Below are 21,804 nucleotides of genomic sequence, written 5' to 3'. Positions count from 1 at the left end.
TCATTTGCAAGCAGAAGAGGATAAGAAAGGAAAACTTGTACTCACATTTTCTATATTCCTTGATAAAGCTTTGGGCCCTTCACTGCCTACACTGATCAGTGGCTGACATACAAGAATGAAGAGCCTACCTACCCTGTGAGATACCTGAAGGCTCCCACATTCATAATCCCTCAACCATCAAAGCTGGATCAAATTATCACAACTTTCTACATTTGGGAAAAGATTGTATACTTACAACACAAGCTGCTCCTCACTGATGCAAGCTTTAGTTATGAAAGCACATAAGTGGGAACTGAATATATAACTAGAAATGTCATTGCCTTTGTAGTTTCTGAGCTGATGTAAAACTTGAACCCCTGGAATTAATTTTGTACAGTACTGAGTACTGAGCACATCACTATTGTAGAGGTGAATTTTTGGCCAAACATGTTGTGTAATTCTGAGAGCAATGAAGGAAAATGCCTAAAACCCAAAGTGTTAAATTTAACATTAACTTACCATATGTTACACCTGCTCAGAGGCTGTACCTGAATTTAGAGCTGCAAGTCTGTGTTTAAAAATGCATTGCCATTTCAGCAGGAAACAATCTGTTTATATAGAAAAGAGAAAGAGACACAGAACAATCCTATCTTGTATGTCATACTAAGGCAATGCTGCTGGGAGAAAAAAAGTTAGATTTTCTATGGATGTAGCCTGCTTTCATTCTAAACATGGAGAAAAACATTCTTGCTAAGCACGTTATATTCTGGCTAATGCTGAAAGTATCTTCAGTTGTTAAACTGTTTTGGTTTGTTTTTCTGAACAAGGAGAATGAAGCCTTGATATTTACTTAGTTCTTAAAAGATCTTACATTTTCCTAAATCTTCTCAGAGCCCTAAGCTGATGATAGTATGGACTTGCTATACTGTGCCTAGCAATACTGTTGTGAGTCTCACAAAAGAGTATGAAGCATACTTCTGTAAGTACTGTTTTTTTTTTTTTCTATGCTTAAACAGATTTGTTAAATATGTTCAAGTCCATTTAAGTAGGAAGACCCTTTCAAAAACCTCTCTCCCTTCCCTCACTACTTATTAATTTCATTACTCTACTGCGGTAGACACAACTGTTACAGAGCTATTAGACAACAATGGTACAGTTCCAACATTGTAGCTATAAAATTGGTGTGAGAATAGAGAAATCTTACCTTTTGTATGCAAACAACACACAGTTCATAATGTAAGTAGTAACAATTGTCAATAAAACATTTCTTGGCAATTAACATATAGCTTGGTTTTACCTTGAACCGTCAGGCCCTTCAGAGAGTTGTAAATGCCAGGAAATGTCCTTCTGATTTCTTAAAAGATAAGCATAATTTGCAACATGAAACTTGGAAACATCTCATACCTGACAAATTCATGACAAATTTTGTTTATGACAAAAACATGAAAAAAGCCATGTTTTCTTCAGCCAAATTTTGTTTCTTGGATCATGTGGCATTAATGACATACTTTAGACCACACTATACGTATAGGAGCCTTAACTTCTATAATTCCATGCTGCGAAAACCAAGAATTTTTATGCACAATGTTTATGTATCTTCCTAACCATATATATATCTGTAAAAAGAAAACCAAAATTCTAGAAGTTCATCTGTCATACATATTCATAGAGTATTCCTGGTGTACTTGAATAATCAAGCACTTTTCAATTTAAGCACCTATGCTTCATGTAGCTGTACTTTAAAGAGCATTTCTAAAATCTTAACCATGGAGTTTGTTTGTTGAATAATTAACAGGTTTTAAAGAATTATCAAATGAAAGATGTTATAAATCTCAATGTGAAAGAGCTGTTATGATTTGCCATGAAGATCTGAGCCACAAACCCACCATGCCTTCTCTGTACAGGGCAAAGTCTTTGTCAACAATGTCTCACATAATGCATAAAGGACGGAGAGAAATGTGGCAGTCTTTAGTCCTTGCACATGCTGCTTACCCATATGATTTATTTGGCTCGTCAATGAGGTGCACATTTTCCAGGGATTATCCAAGTATCTAAATGCACAGAATGCTGTGGGAGCATTCAAATAGAGTCATGGTAGGAACTTTAGAGACATGTACAATAACAATACATTTTCTTGTGGCTTTGCAAGAGACTTATAGGAGCTGCCATGAACCTTTCACAAGCAGCCAACACAATTTTAGTCAGATTCTTGTTTGTCACGGCTTGCATTTTGACTGTTGTGTTAGCAGATGATGTAGTTGCAGGTACTAGCCAAAAACTTTAAGTGAGGGCTTGAAGGTAACTGAGAAAACTAGCTGTATGGAGGGGCTTTGATCCCCTGGCTAACCACCCGCAGCCTTTATCTCCAGGCAGATGTGGGCAGCAGGAGTCAACACTACAGCATTTCAGCTTAATATCCTAGAAATTCTCTTAGGCTTAGTAGGCAAGAGCATCAAAGAAAGCATACCAGTACATTACGGCAGGTGGGGGCCTGTCCCTGGATCTGCACACCCTTCACCTGCATGACTGGCTGTGCCTGCCTGCTTTGTGCTTGCCACCCTTGCCAATATGCCCTGGTCCTGCTTTAACCATCTAGACCTGCATGCCCCATACCTGCCTGCATACGCCGTCCCTGTCTGCATGCCCCATGCCTGCTTGTGTGCCCCGGCCTGGAACGTCCATTCCAGCCTGCACGCTCTGTGCCTGCCTGCGTGCCCCATTCTTGCCCACATGCCCATCCCTTCCCAAACATCGAATCCTCGCCCTCGCCCTCTCTCTCTGTGTTGCCCATCGCTGCCTGCACCTCCTGTCGCTGCCTGTGTGCTCCGTCCACTCTCGTCCCCAAGGCCACCCATCGCTACCCGAGCCCCCCGCATGCACCATCCGCTCTCGGTCCGCACCCCCTCCCGGAGGACTCTCGGGGGCGGTGGCGGGCGGGGGCGGACCGTCGTGGGCGGCTCCTCGTCTCCATCCCCGCCGTCCGGCAGCGGGGGGGCCGCGCCCCCGCGCACCTCCCTGCCCTGCGGGGCCCGGAGGCGCCGCGCACCCCGCGCCGCTCGCAGAGGCACGCAGGGGCGGCCCGAGGCAGGCGGAGCGCCGGGGGAGCAGGATGGCCGCGGGGCAGCGCCGGGGCACTGCCGCCTCCCCGCTCGCCCTCGCCCTGGGGCTCCTTGCCGTCGCACAGGTAAGGGGGCTTGCGGGTCGCCCACCCACCTCTCCGGGACGCTGCTCTCCCGCCATGCTGGCGAGAAGTCCGCACCTGTGGCTGCCGCGGTGCTCCCGGGCTGGGGCAGCGCTGCCGCGGTCGGCTCCTCGTCGGCCGGCAGGTAGCTGCCGCGGCTGCCCGCAGCCCCTGCCCGCACGGCGTGCGGCCGGAGGATTCTGCCGGCTGCTGGGTTTGCCGAGCGCACGTCTCCGTGAGCCTGGCTGGTCTCGCCAGCTCCCTAGAAGGGAGGATGGAAGGGTCGTTATAAAAGTTGCGATGTTCCTGAGCTTTTCCGAATGTCGGGAGTGAGGTTCTCAGCCTGCTTCATTGCGGGGAAATACTCTCCAAGATACAGAGAAACTTAGATTCTCTGTCTGCGTTTCTTACATGGGTGTTTGTTTCTGAAAGCCGGGGCCGTGTCAGTGCGTTTCCCTTGGTTGTAATTTACATCCTCTAATGTGCTTTAGAGGTAGTTTGTTTTGCTGACTCATCAATTTGCCATTGCCCAGCTTTTATTTCAGATTCCAGCAAAATAAAATAATAATAATAATAATAATAATAATAATAATAATAATAACAAGAAATACTCACTGAGGATGCACCAGTTATCCCTCTGGAGACAATGTATGAACTCACTTTCACCTTTGATTGTGCCTTAAAGAAAAAAAAGTGTAAACACGGTTCTCTAAAATTGTTCCTATTTGATTTGGTTCCTAAATGTCAAAGATGAATTTTAAATAAGTAATAGCACTTTTCAGTGATGATGGTATTTTTGAATTTAGAGCAATATCTTAAATCTCACAAGAAAAAAAAACAAACAATACCTTAATTAAAAAAAAAAAAGGTACAGGGTTACTTGAAATAAATTTAGACACGTAATTCTCTGTATTTGATTTTTTGGTCTTCTGTGCTCATGAAATGTGTTTTCTCCTCTCTTGAACCTCTGCAGTAACTGTACATCCATGGGCAAGTTAGCCTAGTCATCTGAGTAAAGTTTTTAATTTTGATAAACTTTTGTGTTAGGTTGCTGTGCCTTCTGTTATTGCACCACTTTGGACTCTATGCAAGGAATCTATTAAAAAGCACTGTGGAATGCCATGAGCGATGAAGTGTGATGCCAGCCTGCACCTGAAGGCACGTGGCCAGGACTAGGTCAGGACTATGTCATTGGAAAAGTTGTTAAAAATTGTTGCAGGTTGCTTTGGTAGCACTGGTATCCACAGGATACTCAGACTGGCCCATAGAGATCACTCTCTAATGGCATCTGCTGTCTTTTCTGATATAGGCCACTAGAATTGTAATAGCTGTGATCCTGCAAAGGAAACCTCATCTGCCACTTCCTTTAATCCTGCCACCAATTCTGTTCCCAGGACTGAGATTGAGCTGATCTCCCTTAGCACTCTGCTCTCTCCCTGCTTATCCTGGCCCTGTGCACCTGCTTTCCCTCTTTCTTGCAAGCAGTTGTGCTCAGTGAGGAACTTAAATATCTCCTTATTTCTTTATACAAGCAAATACAGACTATTTAGATTTACATTTGAAAATTGTGGAGTAATAGAGTGCAACGGCTTGGGAGCTGAAACAGGCAGATCCCTGCCTTATATGTTGGATACTTAGTTACAGAAACGTCATTTTACACTTACTGAGATAGTGTTACTCTTGAAATAGCATGGCAGCACTGCCTCTTGCCTCTAGTCTCAAATTTACACACAGATAATGCGAGTAAAAATCAGTTGTCCTCATGGACAGCATTTCCTATGGCCAAGAACAAAATCAGCTCAGGAAACCTCTTGTTGTTTTTCTTGCATTTGTAATGCGAGATAGTGGAATAAGTGGGGATTGAAGTTATGCTTCACTGAGCAGCCACAGGTTATACGCCTGTATGCCTGTATCACAAAGAAGGTATATATACATATATGTCTCCATATATATATATATGTGTGTGTGTGTGTGTGTGTGTGTATCTCTGTGTATGTATATGTATCTCTCTCTCTATATATAAATAAACTGCAATTCTGTAATGCTGCATTTATTAATTTAAAATTCTGGTTAAATTAAGGTGAAAAATTATTCTTCTCATTTACTAAGTATGAGCATATATTTAGGGTTTGGATGATATTTTTATATCATTCTATATTATCATAGCATGGTTTTGATTGAAAGAGACCTAAGTATAATCTGGTTCCAAATTCCCTGACATGGGCAGGAACACCTTCCATTAGGCTAGGTTGCTCAAAGCCCCATCCAGCCTGACTCTGAACATTTCCAAGTATGGGAGAAAAGAGCATGCTAAATCCTTTTCATAATTTTATTTATTTCCTTCTTTTAAATTATTTCCTTCTTTTAAATTATTTTTATTTTTTTAAGGAGGAAAAAGCTGAGTCTTCAAATCATGTGTTGTTGTTATTACTATTTTAATTATAATTTAAATTATTTTACTATTTAAAATTACTATTTTAATTATTATTATATAGTTTAAAAATAGTTATTACTATTTTTAAACTAGATCAAATGGGGTCTTTTCAGTAGTGATAAATAGGATCTATTAATAAATGTAGGTCTGAAGTCCTTGAGCTCTGTTTTGGAATTAAGTACAAATTTGCCTGGGTTGACATGTACTCCTACTGCCTTCTCAGTTCAGTGTTTCTGTGGAATTTCAATTTCCTCTTAATTTTTTCACATCTTTTTTAATGTCTACAACTTTTTCTTTTTTTTCTTTAATAATTTTTTTCTCCTTTGGGTCTATAAATGAATATACTTGTTTTTAGTGGAACTTCTCTTATTAGAGTGATTCTTCTCACAGGGATTTATTTTTTTATATTTATGGCTGTAATTATAGTAAGTACCTCAACAAAAGAACCTAAACTAGCGTCTAAAATTGCATTGTACATAACGGTTACTGTAGCAGATGCATGTTTTTCTCTGCCTAAAACTTCATGTATGAGCTTCGTGGATAAGTGCATGTGCACACGTGTTTTATAGGCTAGTCAGGGTATGAGTAGGTTTAGGTCTTGAAGGGGTGTAAGCAAATGTAGGCCATTGGTAAACAGATTTGGCTTGTGGCCATTGTATTCTCAGACTAGTTGAGCCACATATTTGCTATATGCTGTTCTATTTTGTATTTAAATCATGGTGCTTGCTACAATGCACCCTTTTTATGTCCACCACACATGTTACAGGGTAGAAGGAAGTGAAGTTGTGGTGTTTCATTTATCAGGAAACAGTCATATGGAGAAGAGAGCATCTTTTTTAAAACAGCTGCATGTAATAACAAAGTAATTATATTAATATAACTGCTTAATAATAAGCAGTTACCTTTATCTTTCTCCAGGAAAATACTTACCAAGTGAAAATCCACTGAGTTTTGTTCCATTGTCCTGAGAAGATGATAACTTCCTCTTCTACTGGCCAAAGTTGAGAATAAAGCCAGTCGAAGATATTGAAAATAAAAACACACTCCCTACCTTTAAAAAAACTGGCCATATTATAGTAAGAGGATCTAAATGCTTCAGTCAGGAGTAATTTCAGATAAAACTGCCGGAAAAACATGAGATGAGGACAAAATATTAGGATACAAGTACTGTATTTATATGGGTCAATTTGTCATCTAGCACTAAAATATCACTATGCCTCTACTTGCTTCATGTACAGTCATCTTGACAGTAGTTTTGTACCCATCAAAACAATTCTGTAGTGTGTTTTTCATAAATCTTGGAAGCATTGTGATCAAAATTATATTGATGAACCTAATTATGGCTGGCAATATTAAATTTGAGAACAATTCAAATGTAGTTTCATCTTCTTGTGGAAGATTTAAATAAACTTCTGTTACTTTAATGACTAGAGTTTTCTTTTGAAATTTGCAATAGATCAAATGGGTTCTTGGTTATATTGTCAACTCAAGGCAAAAAATCACAGTAAGGTATGTATTTTTTTACGTAATCATCTGACATATTTAACTTCTGTTGTTTCATCCCTCCTTTCCAATTAGAATCACAGAATCATAGTCTGAATAAGGTTGGCAGAAACTTCTAGACATCATCCTGTCCAATTCCCCAAGTCAAACAGGGTTCCATAGAGCCAACTGCCCAGGATCATGTCCAGGCAGCTTTTGACTGTCTTCAGAGAAGGAGACTCCACCACTTCTCTGGGAAACCTATTCCAGGGCTCGCCCTCAGAGTGTCCCAATGGCCAGAGTGAACATCCTGTATTGCAGTCTGCAAATACTGCCTCATATTCTGTTGCTGGGCACCATGGAAAGAGCCTGACTGTGTCTTCTTTACACCCTCCCTTCAGGTATTTATATACATTAATAAGATCTCCCCAAACCTGCCTTTCTCCAGGCTGCACAGTCCTTCTCAGTCTGTCAGTCCAGTACCCCCATCATCACTGTGGCCATTTGTTAGACTCCTTATGTCAGTCTCTCTCGTGTGCTGGAGAGCCTAGAACTGGACACAAGTCTCCAGACATGGCCTCATTGGTGCTGAGTTTGATGGGAAGAATCACCTCCCTCAGACTAGTGGCAGTCATTTCATTAATGCAGACCAGGATAACATTTGCCTTCTCTAATGTAGGGGAAACATTGCTGGCTAATGGTCAGTTTTGTGTCTACCAACTCTGATTGTGCCCAATCTTTTCCTGCAGAGCTGCTCTTTACTTTAAGAAAACACTTTGGGCTAGCTTTTTACCATGGTGGGCTAACTTCAACCTGTAGTAAGTACACCTTCAACTGACTGTTCTTAGGAAAGATTAATGAAAAACTATTGCCATTTCTGAGAATTCAGGTGTATGGGACAAAATTCAATTTAAAGCAGTTCTTATGACATTTATTTAATGAAAACCTTAAGTCCCTTTAGTTTCTTTGTGAAGAAGGGTTAAATATTTAGCAAGAGAAAGGACTTGCACTGGAGATGTTGATTGCTGGAATTAGGAAAGTGGGAATAAGTTTGCTTAAGTTACCGATCTCTGAGTATTCATAGCCTGCAGCTCACTAGAGATTTAAGCCCTCAGCATTTTCACACATTTTCACAGGCCATATGTGAATATGTGCATATGTGAGTATGTGCAGGGAAAGAAACGATACTTCCTCTTCTCCTGTTGCAGTAAAGTCAGGTTATTCACAAAATGCTATTACATATGGATCCTTCAGCAGTCATATTTTCAGGGTAATGGGCATGTACAAAAGGGTGAATCAAGAGTTTGTGAATTCTTACTGCAGATTAAAAAAGATCTACAACAAGTTCAGAGATAAACAGAGGGGATGGGAATATTTTAGCACTGGTCTGATTGTACAGTTTCTGACAAGATCTCTGTAGTTTCTCTTGATCCCAATAAACTCCTCTTCTATAATAGCTTTTGCCTCCTGAAAATAAAGGGAAAAGAAAAATTATATTTCCATTACATCTATCTGATTTGAAATTTAATATCTTTCCTCATTTAGTTATAAATGCCAGATTTCACAAGTTTAAAAATACTTCCCTTTTCATGAATATTTCCTGCAGTGATCTGGTTGATAATGTTACCATACAATTAAGTACAGACAGGGAATATCCCATGATGGGTCATGACAGAATTGTTTAACGAATATATTCTTCAAAAAGTGGAGGTATAATTTTTGATAATCTGGATTAGATTGCTAGTATCATGTTCCAGTTTCATACCCCTGTAAATCGCCTCTCTTAGAATAGAAATTTAAATTAAATTAAATTAAAAATTTAAATGCATCTTTGTTCTTGGTGTAGAAATTCACATTGGGTGCACAAAGTGAACACTACTAGAGCTTTATGGGAACCTCAGAGGATGTAAATTATTGCCAAGGATTAAGGAATTCTGTGTGGCTATCAGATAGGCCTGTGTTTTGTATCAGGATTTCTGAAAGTCTTGGTTAGAAACTGAATGTTCTCCTTAGTCTTTTCTTAGACTTTCACTTAACATTAAAAAGAAAAAAAAAAAAATTCACTGTAATCCACACTTCCACACTTCAGTAATTTTACTCTTCAGTGTCTTTGGGAGTTTTTGTTTGGGTTGGTGTTTTTTATGTTTTTTTTGTTTTGTTTTGTTTTGTTTTTGTTTTGGGGTTTTTTTTGTTTGTTTGTTTTTTTTTTTTTTTTTTTTTTTTTTTTTTTTTTGTTTTTTTTAATGAAAAACACAATAAAATATGCCTTGCCTGTGATCTAGAAGATAATGAAATGTGATGAAGTCTTCTATTGGGATGATGTATGGTGAATAGACTAGCAAGTCATCAGCTGAATTTTGCACCACTTTACCATTTTACAGCATTCCCTGTGTGCTTGGTCCTGTATTTTAAATCCTCCTATACAGCTCCTGTACAGCATGGGTACATGTTGCTATTCCACACCTTAAGGCACTTTGCATTCTGAATTTGCAGCTCTGTCCGACCTGCAAGCAAGACGTTTCTGTTACAGTAAGCAATGTAATGGCAAAGTAACATGTCATTTACAAGGCTTGGTGAATAATGCCATGTGCATCTGAGTCATGCCCCTATTAAATTTAATTAAACTCTTTACACCCTTTTCAGTCTTAAGGGTATATTTTTTATGCCTTTTGAGAGAAATGTGCAGTCAGCATAATTGTTGAACATGTATGTGCAAGGAAAGGTACCAAGAGGGGGAGAAGGGGAAAGCAAAGAGGCAATTCAAGGCCTTTTGGGAATACATCTATTGGAGCTACAGAAGTTATCCTAGAATACATTCTGGGATGACTAGATCACTGGTGTTGTTGGACACAGTTATATTTCTGTGGAAGAAGAAAAGAAAGGAGATAAAAAAAGATGCTGCATCACTTGGACTGAACATATTTAGGTGAAATTGTATTACAACAATGTGTTCTGCTGAACTGCAGAAAGCCTGTTTGTTCAGGATGTTCCACTGAGTGGACAACAGCAGTATTATATGCGCTGCTTACACACCAGTTCAAGACTGGTGCAGGAATGGAAGGGGTGATCTAGCAGGACTGTCTGATCTTGGCCAACAACATCCTTCAGAGGAATTAAACAAAGCTTATTCTTGCATCCATGCTTCAGGTTTTTCATAATTCTATATGGCTATATGTCATAAATAATGACATTACATCAGTCCCAGATATGGCTTGTGGAGTGTTGTTTTACCCTGCTGCCTTCGACTCAACCAAGTTTTTCCTGAATTTTAACCTGTACCTATTTTTTTTTTAACTGACCCCATATATGTATATTCTTCCAATAAGATATTTAATAATGGAAGAGTGGATTTATACAAAACTGCCAGTAATTGTTTCATTTAGTTTTGTTTTGACTTGTAGATTAAACGGGCATATGTATTGCAATAAATAGAAAGACCTGCATTTGGACTTTGACATTGCTACAATAATAGTGCCATTCTCTGTGTAACTCAGGTGGCTGCAGAAACCAGTTTTTCCTTGCACTGTATTTTTTTTTATATTCTGTGAAGAGTTGACATGAAGGAAAGACTTTTTGTATAATGACACTACTATGTAACAGAAAAGCCAAACACTACTCCTCTGTGGCTACATTTTTTATTTGATTTTATTTTATTTCTCTCAGTGTTTTTTTTTTCAGATGAGAGAGGGTAGCCACAGTCATCCTGACTTACAGTAACTCCCAAAGAAATGACTGAGCTGAGATGACAATCTCTTTCTTATTTCTATAGGCTTTGTTACAGTATGTTGAGGTAGGACAGTGGAAATGAAGAAGGAAAGATTTTTTTTTTTTAAACAGGTGATTTACATTTCAAGAGTAAATGAGCATAGTGAAACAAGAACTATTTAATTTGAGGTTTTGAGTCAAAGACCAGGAAATAGCCTTATCTTTGCATTGTTTTATTTATTCAATTTTCCTGATGTCCATCTGTTGGAAACAGTGATTGTAGAACATACACACCTTCAAATTTTAAACATACCTGCCCTGGGTAAATCATAGTGAGTTTGTAGTGTAGAAAGGATTTATTATTTGATGACTGGCTTCTACAAGGAAGCTGAGCACAGGGGTTACTCAAGTGCCATAAGTTTCCACTATAATTTGGAAAGCTAACTTAGATTTCTCACTGCAGTAACAGAGAAATCTATTAGACTCTGAGCAGCCATGCAGTGAAGAATGTTTTTATCTGCTAGAAAAGACATATAAGGGAAAAAAATCCCAGGAAGACTTGATGCCTGGTTGCTGCTCAGATGAAGAAATACAGCAGAATTCATCAAACAGGAAGAAGTTTCTGCACTTCCCCTGACTGATCTATGTCAGTCAGGGGAGAGCAAGATGAAAAGAGATGTGTTTCATATTTCAGAGGGACAATATAAAAGTGAGTGCACAGTTGATAGTAAAAAAAAATGACTGTACTAACTGTATATGTTAATATGAAATCCAGAAAATTATTACACCTGGTGCTAAAAGACAATTTTGGGAAATTATTTTAAAGTCATAGTTGAACATTTTTTAATGAAATGTCAATTTAACAGAAGAAAATTCTCCCTAGGAAAACGTTACTTTTAGATATTTTAGGAATTTTAGAAACTATTCTTTTCATTATGTTTAAAGTAAAAAAAACCAAAATAACCAAACCAAAATAAACAAACAAACAAACAAAATCAAACAAGCAACAAAACCCCAACCACCCCCAAAACCAACTCAATCATACATAAAATATTTTTTTCTTCTGTAATTGTGTGAAACTTTGTACTTTGTACTGGGTCAAAGTGGATCATTCTCAAATTAATTTAGCTAGGAAGACCTGCAAGCTGTTAATAAGGTTTTGGTGGAGGATTAGAGGTGTTTGGATTTTCAATTTTCCCCCAGATTTTTAAGATTTCTTGAGAGGTAGGAGTATTTTAATTTATTTTTGTTCTTACCTCTTTTCTTTTTAAACTCTAGCAGCAATATATCTAATCAAATTTCTGTAACGAAGGAGCATGCCTTCCTGGTCAGTCTTAACATGCTAAAATTAGCTTTTTCCATGTCCTTATTTCCCTCTCTCCTGAAATTATTGGAGCTGTTCTCAAACATGTTGATATAAATTAAATTTTTGCATTGAATCTGAAATATTTTTTTCAAGAAATTATGGCAGGGCTCCTTTTTCTTTTCCTTTTCCTCTTAAAAACCTTCTACCTCCAGACTTTTCTTCCTATCCCCATATGAACCTACTCACAGAAGGGGATATTTTGTTCATAGATCCTGCCACAGGATCTAGCTGAGGTCTTGAATTTCTAATGTTTCTAATATACACTTCTTTATATGGCTTTTCTAGTTGTAAAACAGAGATAAGACTATATTTTCCTGTGTCTTTTATATTTTTTGTATGGTTTCAAAGCAGGAATTTGTATGTTCTTTAGGAAGTATATAGCACAACCTAGTTCTTGACAATGTCATTCAGAAGAAATTACAATTTAAATAACTACTGTGACAAGCACAGGTTTTAATGGCAGAATCTCTGCTAGCTTAATTTTTGCTAGCTGAAATGTTTTCAGATTATAGAATTAACACATGAAAATTATGTTTAAAATAGTTGAAGTTAGATTTTTCCATATGACAGCTCTGAAATTCAACTAAACATCTCCTGGCAACATTTTTCTTACTTGTAATAACAAGATTATATGTCTCCTCCCCAAAGTCTGCATTGTGTAAAGACATTCTTCAAAATCTTTCTCAGCGCTCTTGCTGTCATTATCCCTGTTTTAGTAATGATATTCAGTTTTTAGCAAGTTTACAGCTACTGATAAATTTGTCTGGAATGCTGGGTAAAATCATGGTCTGGAAAGCAATTTCTAGAACAAAAATTAGGAAGAAACTTCCAGTGTTTAAATATTGTGCCATAATGCTTTTGTCAACTCTTTGTAGCCTAGCTAAAATACAGAAGACAGAAACCAAAGAACTGACAGTACATCTTTTCATCTGGAGACACCACTTCCATGAAAAACTCCATCTACAATTCTTCACATTTATGTATTTGTCTAGCTGGTTTTCTGTATAATACAGACACCTTATTGTGACCAAGAGCGGAAGTGGGAATATTGAACCTGATAACTGTATTTAATTTTTCAAACTGAGTTTTTGGTACATTTGCAATACTTGCAGTAGAAGTGTTTGTCTGAATAGCAGCATCTATTATAAACTTGGAAATGAGAATGGATTCTTGATTGCATACAGAGCACAGAATGTCACATATCTTAAGGCCAAAATAATGTTTACAACCATTATTTTTTTCTTCTGCGTCCCATTTTAGCAAAACAGGAGGATTTTTTGTTTTTAAACTTCTAGAAGTACATAAGAAACATTTCATGCTGTTCATATTTTTATATTTTTGCTGGTTTATAGTGGTTTTGCTTCTGTTTGCATTTTCTAAGTATTTCAAAATGCCAGGATGAAAGACTGTATATGTAAACTGCTATGATTTGATTCGGATAATCCTATGAGATGAAGATAGAATGGAGTTCAATTTAACCTGACAGAAGGTTTTCCACTTGTTCTGAAATCTAAAACCTATGGATTCAAAGAATCCTAGTTTCTTAAAAGCACTGGGATCTATACTTGTCCCTCTGAGAAGGACAAATTACTTACACTGAATTGTAAAATTTAAGAGAGTTCAAAACATCTTCAATGTGTGCTAGAATGACTACAAGAATATATGGTCACATGGCAACCTGGATATACTTCCCATGTTGTTGGTAAGGCATGTTTTTGTGTGTGTTTAGTCAAATATGTGGATTCTGAAATTGTGGAATTTTTAATTTGGTTGTTGTTGTTCATGTTTAACAGTATCTTCTTCACTTGATGCTGAATTCAAAGTTGTGAAAGAGTGAGCAAGTGAGATTTGAAAAAACTCTTTCAAAGCTAAGAACTTAACTAGACCTTTTTTTTTTTTTTGTTAACTGTTTAAGAGGTGAGCCTTTCCCTCCTCCTTTCAGTGCGACTTGTTTCTCAGAAATCTAAGGATTCTCCCATACAGCAATAGTGAGAGAATGAAATTACTGGGGTTAGGCTACAGCTTCAAATTACTTCAATTTGTGTCATGTCTCTGAGGACTGCAGCAAGAGATGTGCTCATAACAAATTTTTTTTTGCTTGGTTGGTTTTGGGTTTTTTTGGTTGGTTGGTTGGTTGGTTGGTTGGTTGATTGGTTGGTGTTGCTATTTTTTTTTCCTTTAAATTAAGGAAAGCAAGCATCTATGGAGCCTCAAATGGTGAATGTTTGGAATTGTTCCCTTCCAGTCAGCAACAGGTTGTCCGTTAACATTCTCATAGCTGAGCAGAAGAAACATGTCTTTCATATTTTTAGCACAATCTAGAAAATAGGAAATCATTGCAGGACATTGAAAGCTGATGGTTATTGGATGCAAAAATAAAAGTAATTCAGTTACAAAAGAATGAAATATGAATTTTTAAAGCCAGAATAAGGCAGAAATAATCTGAATTTTTTTCAAATAATTAAGTACAATATAGCCAAACTATGACATTTGAGATTGTGTTTGTCTTCAGTAGCAACAAGTATTTTCACAACTTGGGTTATGAAAATTAAATATATGAGTACTGTTTTTAATTACTCAGTCATAGAGGATAGATCTGCCTTTAGAAATCCTGTTTATATGAATCACAATATTAAATGAACATAAGTAACCTATGTTTATTATTCTTAACTCCAGTGGTAAACTACTTAAGAAAAGTGAAGAAGCATTATTTTTTGTGTTTAAGCAGAACAAAGAAAGCAAACAAAAAGTTATTCTCTGCCATTTCCTAAATATAGTGTGTAGGTGCTGCTTTGAAACAATTTCCTTAAATATGGTATCTATGCCATAAATTTTGCCATACCTATTACAAGGTATGAATAAATTTTGCCATAACTTGAATAAGTTTTGCCATACCTATTACAAATGCTTGCAAAAACAGGGTTTTAGCAAGGTTATCTTCAGACTAGAGAAATTTCAAAAATATACTTTCATTTCCAAGAAAGAGAAAATTGAAAAAAAATCTGTAAAGGGATGGTTCAGAGGAAGTTATGAAAACAGAATAGAGGAAAATCCTGGATTTTCACTTAAGGAATTCCTCTAGCAACATTCATGAACAGGCACAGAAATCTCACTGGAAATGTTTTGAATAGTTATATGCAATAATATATTGCCCATTGGCAAAGAGTTTTGAGTCAAGCATGGATGGAAGCAATTAACTGAGAAGGTAACTGGGTCTTTAATATGATAAACACTTAACTTCTTATGATTTCCTTTATTTTTTTTTTCCGGCCTTTAACTAAACATTTATTTATTCTGATGCAGCTTTTAAGACTTGGGCTTCTCTTGGCTACCAATTCATTCATTAGATGAAGAAAGAAAGGAAGGAAGGAAGGAAGAGTGAAGTGCTTAGTTTAATGTTGGAAGTCTCCTATTTTCACAGAATTGCTATAACCATTGCACTCTGTTTTCTTATGCTTTTATCTCTTCTTCATCTCCTACCTCTTCAAGACTACCAGCAAAAATACACAATTTTTCCTCCAGTAACATATTATGTCTTGCTGAAAGCAAAGTTTATTACAAACATTTAATGATATTAATTATACAAAACCAGTGAGGAATTTGTTGCTTCTTAACCTTAACAGGATGACAGGCTACATATCTATAGAATCTTGGAAGAATTATTCATATCCTCTTGTTATTTACTTCTCCCTCCCCTTGTTCCCCCACCCACATTTTTCCGAAGCTCTGGATGTTTGCCATGGCTTGAAGGATGTTGAGCTGCATGTGCAAGTGTTACTGCTTACTTGAATAAATTTTCTTGTTCTTGTATGTGTAATTTTCCTCATTCAGAAGCCACTTGCCAGATTTTTAGGTCATCATCCTTTTCCTTTTCTCAAGATCATCTGGCGTGTTCCATTTAACAAATTCTTTGTTGTAGGGGTGCCAAGGATGTGTTCTGTTTTCCCTCATTGAGTGCACCAATTTGTGCCCTTAGACACTTTGTACAAAGAATACATGTCTATCAGTTCCAGGGGTGTTTGGTTGTGCATGGGTGGTAAGCATGTGATGGAGCTTTCTGAAACTGGTCTCTTATTTGAAATGAGCCACTTGTGTGATTTGATCCAGCCCTTTTCTCATAGCCCTACCAAGCAAAACTATCCTTAAGTGGATCTCTTCTGTATGTCAGGTAATTGCTTTTGGTAAATAACTTGTTTTCAGCTTTTTTATTATCCACTGTCATACACTCTTGAAACTGGCTGTCTTGATTAATGCAATCATAAATTTTCATACCATAATTAATTTTGTTAGTCTTTTGCAGCTTCTTTAGAATGGTTTGGATAATTAGATCTGTGTTCTTTGTAACTGTATTTTGTTCAATAAAGAGAAGCATGACAGATAACATACTCACAGCAAATTAATCCTTTTTGAACCTTCCATTAATCTTTTGTATTCTAATCAAAACAAGTTACCAGTGAATGCATTTTATTTGAAAAAAAAGTTGTTGTTGTCTCCTTCAGGAATTGTCATAGTCCTGTTCAAGGACTGTTCAGTGTTTTCTTATTATGTTAGAATCTAGAACATAAAAAAATATCTAAAGATAACTGGATTAATAATCATAACCAGAACATAAAAAAAATCTAAAGACAAGTGGATTAATAATCATAACCTTAAATAAATTAATGGTCAGTGAGGAACCATATTTATAATTGGTTATAAATAATATAATAAAAATAATAAATATAATTAATAAATAATAAATATAATTCATATCCAGATATGAATTAAATGGTATTTTAATCCAACAATATTTGAAAACTCAAATTCTGCAACATTGACATTATTTTCTCTGCTGAAGTTTTTCCTTTTCTTGGTATCTCTACTGTCACCCCAATAGTGGCACATTTTCACAGGAGTTTAGAGAAGGGGTTTTTCTGTTTGCTTTCTTTTGTTTTTTAATATGGTATCCTGTACCAGAGAGCTAAAAATTAGAAGGTTATGGCTTGTCTGTTTCTGAAATCCTATGATTAGAGGAAAAAAGAGGAGCACATTATGGGTCAAAGTCACCAGCAAGCCAGCAATTGCAGGGGAAATATAGATATATGCCTATGCATGAAAAATGCAGTAATGAGAAAACATTACAGTAGAGAGTAATAGATACAGTAGAATGGCATATAGGTGAATATAAACACAGACAATTTAGAGGGATAGAAAAAAAACACAAAAATGAGACACAAATTGTTATGATTTTATGATGCTTTGTGTCTGACTTTGGTATTTTTTTATGTATCTGAGGAAAAATAAGTGAAAATTTATTAGTATTAGTCATAATCTAACATGCTTTTGTAGACATTTGCTACATATAATGAAGATGGGACTCTACAGTTAGGAATAAAAATGGGTTTATTATTTTAACCTCACCTTCTGCTTTATCTGCACAAGATAATATTTCCCAAAGGATCTGCAACCATACATAGACTTGCGTTGAAATTTGAACATCAGCTATGCAAGATATCAGTATATTGACCCAAGATTACTTACTTCCTATTGCATATTGTTGCTCAAAAGAAATACTATCTACCCCTTACAGAAGATGCGATATTTTGGTATGGTACAGGAGATAGGATTTCTTTACAATAAGGTTATTTAAACTGGGAGATGGTAGTGGCAGCTTCACTACTTCAGGGTTACATACTAAGCTCTTCTTGTAGCTAAGAGCAACAAACACATCCCAGAACTTTGGTCAGCAAAGTTGAAATGGAAGGGAGGGTATGACTCCTCAAGGCCCAGTCTTGGGCCAGCACTGGGACTAGAAGCCTGTTAGATTCTGGGGTTTTCTTTCACCCTATCTGGAAGCTGAATTATACAGTAGTCCTCATGTTAGTGAAGGTCTGCTGCTGCTCATGTGAATTAGCTGCTCATGTGAATTAGCTAGAAGCACTGCAAGAGAGTTGTTCATAAACTGCATGTGGCTAAAAACCACATGTTGATTGCCCAAATATTAAGTATATGATCATATAAGGAATTCTGTATGATGTCTGTATCAGCAGGAGATAAATTTAACCACAAAGGGATAAATTAGATAAAACTAGTGAAGTACACATTCCAGAATGTGGGCAATTAGCCAAAGATGCATATTTCGACCCTGTAAGATATGTGATGCCATTTTAAGTAGGTGGGAAAGCAGAAAAGCAGGTTTACACATGTTACTTTTTGGGAACCATCCTGCATTGTATAGAGACTCTGTTTAGATCAGCTCGTCAAGGAGATAACAGTATTCAGTAAGATCACCATTTCATTCAAGGAGATTGAGACCTTTGATTCCAGTGTTTCACAATTACTTTTCTGTTTTTAGGTACTGTGCTGCTGAAAGTAAAAAGTACTGAGCAATTTGAAGAGTAGTAGGCTAGATGAGACCTGAAGTGACTATAACAACTAAAAGAATGTATTATTTGCATTTTTCAGTTTTTCTGTGATTCTTTAAGCATGCTTACTTTCATTTTTCAGGGAAAGATTTTCTATTTGTTGGACTATTAGCTGGGGAAACCACCAGGAGTCTTTGTTTTTCTAAGGGTTGACTGAGCCGACATGCCAAAATCACCATGTATAGTGTGTACATCTAACTCCAGAGCAGCATGTCCTGCATGTTCTGTGACCTTACTGGTTCAGAATTTAGCAGAGGCCTTTTTCAAGTAAAATAAATAAGACAAACTGCACGCCCCTCCTAACAACACATTTTAAAGGAATGTGCATATATATATTAATTTATATATGTGTGAGTGTTTAAAAATTCTGAGGACAGAGTGAGTCTTAAGAATTTTTTCTCTATAAAAGTAGAGAAAGATAGTGTGCAAATTTAGATGGATTTTATGTTTATGAAATATAGCTTAATTCTGAAGGATATGCAAAACAAAGGTGGTTTATCAAAATGAACATGCATATTTCTGTAGTAAGTTTTTTTCCCTGCCTCTAGCTGGGACAAAACATACAATCAAATGATCATTTTAATACATTAAACTAAATCATAATTTCGAAGTGTCAACGTCGTTGAGCACTCTGTAAGTACTCATTTTAATGTTATTCAGTAATATGGTGACCAGCAGTCACTTTTATGGAAGACTTATAGACTAAGAAAATACAGACTTATTTGAAAACTAGTAAACAGTGCTTTTAATCAGTCTGGCAGTAACAATGTGTGATTGTGGTATTTTCTTCTTTGGGACATTACAGAGGTAATTTATAAAGAGGTGTATTAATTTTCATATATCATATATTCCCAAAAGGATAGGGCTGCTAAAATAATGGTGAATAGGACAATTCTTCTAATACTATATTTTCCTGAATTTGATCTGAATATACTCTGCATTGGTACTTTGGAACAACCTGAAAGGCCCTCCTAATCTGCATGTGAGCTAAATGCTGTCTGGGGAATAAAGGGATTGTGAAGAGCCTTCTTGTGAAGGACTGGGGGTGCAGGTGGGTGAGAGGCTGGGTATGACCCAGCCATGGGCACTCCCAGCCCAGAAAGCCAAACGTGGCTGCATCCAAAACATCAAAACAGTGTGGGCAGCAGGGCCAGGGAGGGATTCTGCCCCTTCTACTCTACAATTGTGAGACTCCACTTGGAATACTGCATCCAGCTCTGGGGTTCTCAGTAAAAAAACTATGTGGATCTGTTAGAGAGATGTCCACAAAGACAGCCAAAGCACTGGAGCACTTCTCCTATGAAGACAGACTGAGAGAGTTGGAGGCGTTCAGCCTAGAAAAGAGAAGGCTCCATGGAGATGTTACAGCAGCTTTCCAGTACCTAAAAGGATCCTGTAAGAAATATGAGAACAGACTTTTTAGCAGTGTCTGCTGTGAGACGACAGGAGGTAATGTTTTTAACCTGTACTAGGGTAGATTCAGAGTAGATATAAGGAAGAAATTTTTTTACAACAAAGGTGGTGAGGCACTGGAACAGGTTGCCCACGGAAGTTGTGGATGCTTCATCTCTTGAAGTGCTCAAAGCCAGGCTGGATGGGGCTTTGAGCAACCTGAAGTAGTTGAAGACGTCCCTTCTCATCACAGAGGCCCTGACTAGATGATTTCTAAAGATCCCTTCCCATCCAGACAATTCTATGATTCTAAATATAAAATAGAAAGAAATTAGAATTATTTGTACAATATCATTGTGTGAGTGGAGTTGGCAGGAGGAAGGAGGACTGGTTAAAGACTGCCAGACATCAGTGGAAAGTCACTATCCTGTCAAACATTAGGAGGGATGAGAGAGGCATAGTGTTGTCAATTGACCACATGTAAGTTCCTTCCATTCTTTGTGGAGACTTCAGTCAGCCGTAAGATAGCTTGATGAGGAATGTCTTTGGCTCAGATAAAATGGTAAGGAAGAGCTATTTTAATATCTTCAGGTTTGTGTTCTAGTCTATCTCTTGACAAAGATGGATGGAAGGCTTTTCAATGTGGTCTCCTCCATTGCTTTTCCAATGCAAGCAAATGATAACTCATTCATAAGGTGCTAAGAAGATACAGTATCATAGATTTGTTCAAGGACCAGGTGTGGAAGCAGCACCACTGTTTGACTTTTCCCTTTGACAGATGACTAGAACTGAAGACTTGTCTGGAGCAAACAATTACCTCATAACATATTTGGCACCAGCACAACTAAAAGATTAGAGAAGAAAATAGTAATGTGAAAAGGTAAAGAATATGGTTTTCTCCATCCAAAATTCACAATTTATCCATTAATGCAGCATAGACTGTCTATCTAGAAGAGTAGCTTATTTCAGTATTCCATGTATGGGAACCAGTGATGCTTCCTGGATAAGGTATGTCTGGACATCTTGAACCACCCGAATGAGAAATTTCTTCTTATTTGATGACATCCAGTCTTTTTCATTATGAAAGGTTAATATGGTCTGTGGTAGATAGGGACAGGCGAACGGAAGATCTCGGGATGTGACGGAAAGCAAGACCCTTCCCCCCTTTTCCTGCTATAAGTGATCAATCACCCCTGAAGCATGCAGCCCCTCCTAACTCCAGTAGTTTTCCACTCCTTACTAACCCTAGCCGGACCCACTGTCCCCCTTTGACGTAGTAAAACCCCCTTGACTATTTAACCTCATGAGATGAGATAATAAACGCCATTTGACCATCCACCACATTGGTGTCTGTGCATGTCAGTGGCCTGAGTGACCTGGGCGAGGCCGGGTCGCCGTGCTGTGTCTTGAAACCAGGTCGCCTGCCTTCCCTGCGGAAGGCAACAAAGGTCACACTGTCATTTTGTGCTAGCATACTAAGACAGCACTTTTTTCCTGCTTCCTCAGACCTAATTATCTGTGAACTACTAGTGAGCTAGTAGCAAGCTATGTTTAGAATAATTTCTGTAGTAACACCTGGTAATAGCAGGGCCTACCAGCTCCAAGATCCCTGGCAGTTGAGTCCACCCAAAAATCTGCTTTCAATTTTCTCACAAGCATTCCTGGTTTTGCTTTGCAGTTTTTGGGAACTTTATGGACCAGTTTTCTTTTTCTTCTCTGAAACAAATGTCAGCAGAGTCAAGATCCATAAACTCACTATTGAAAAGTGAAAACAAAGTGCTGACTCAGCCCAGGGAGTTGGAAGCAAGTTGCTCCCATAACAGGTTTGCATAGAAATAACTGCTATGATAGCTGGGAGGGT

At 37.6% G+C, this 21,804-nt stretch overlaps 1 protein-coding gene across 1 annotated transcript in view; it reads left to right on the top strand.

Annotated features, from left to right (window-relative positions):
- The first annotated feature begins 3,088 nt into the window (after positions 1 to 3,088).
- The window catches only part of ADAMTSL1 (ADAMTS like 1), a 402,694-nt gene continuing 383,978 nt past the window's right edge, over positions 3,089 to 21,804 (top strand). The window contains exon 1 of the mRNA XM_053932922.1: positions 3,089 to 3,163. Within this exon, the coding sequence (XP_053788897.1) occupies positions 3,089 to 3,163 (75 nt within the window). The remainder of the gene's footprint in view (positions 3,164 to 21,804) is intronic.

Source organism: Vidua chalybeata, chromosome Z (assembly GCF_026979565.1).
Source record: "Vidua chalybeata isolate OUT-0048 chromosome Z, bVidCha1 merged haplotype, whole genome shotgun sequence".
Lineage (NCBI taxonomy): Eukaryota > Metazoa > Chordata > Aves > Passeriformes > Viduidae > Vidua > Vidua chalybeata.
Note: the sequence above shows the minus strand (reverse complement) of the source record. Positions and strands in the feature narration are given on the sequence as shown.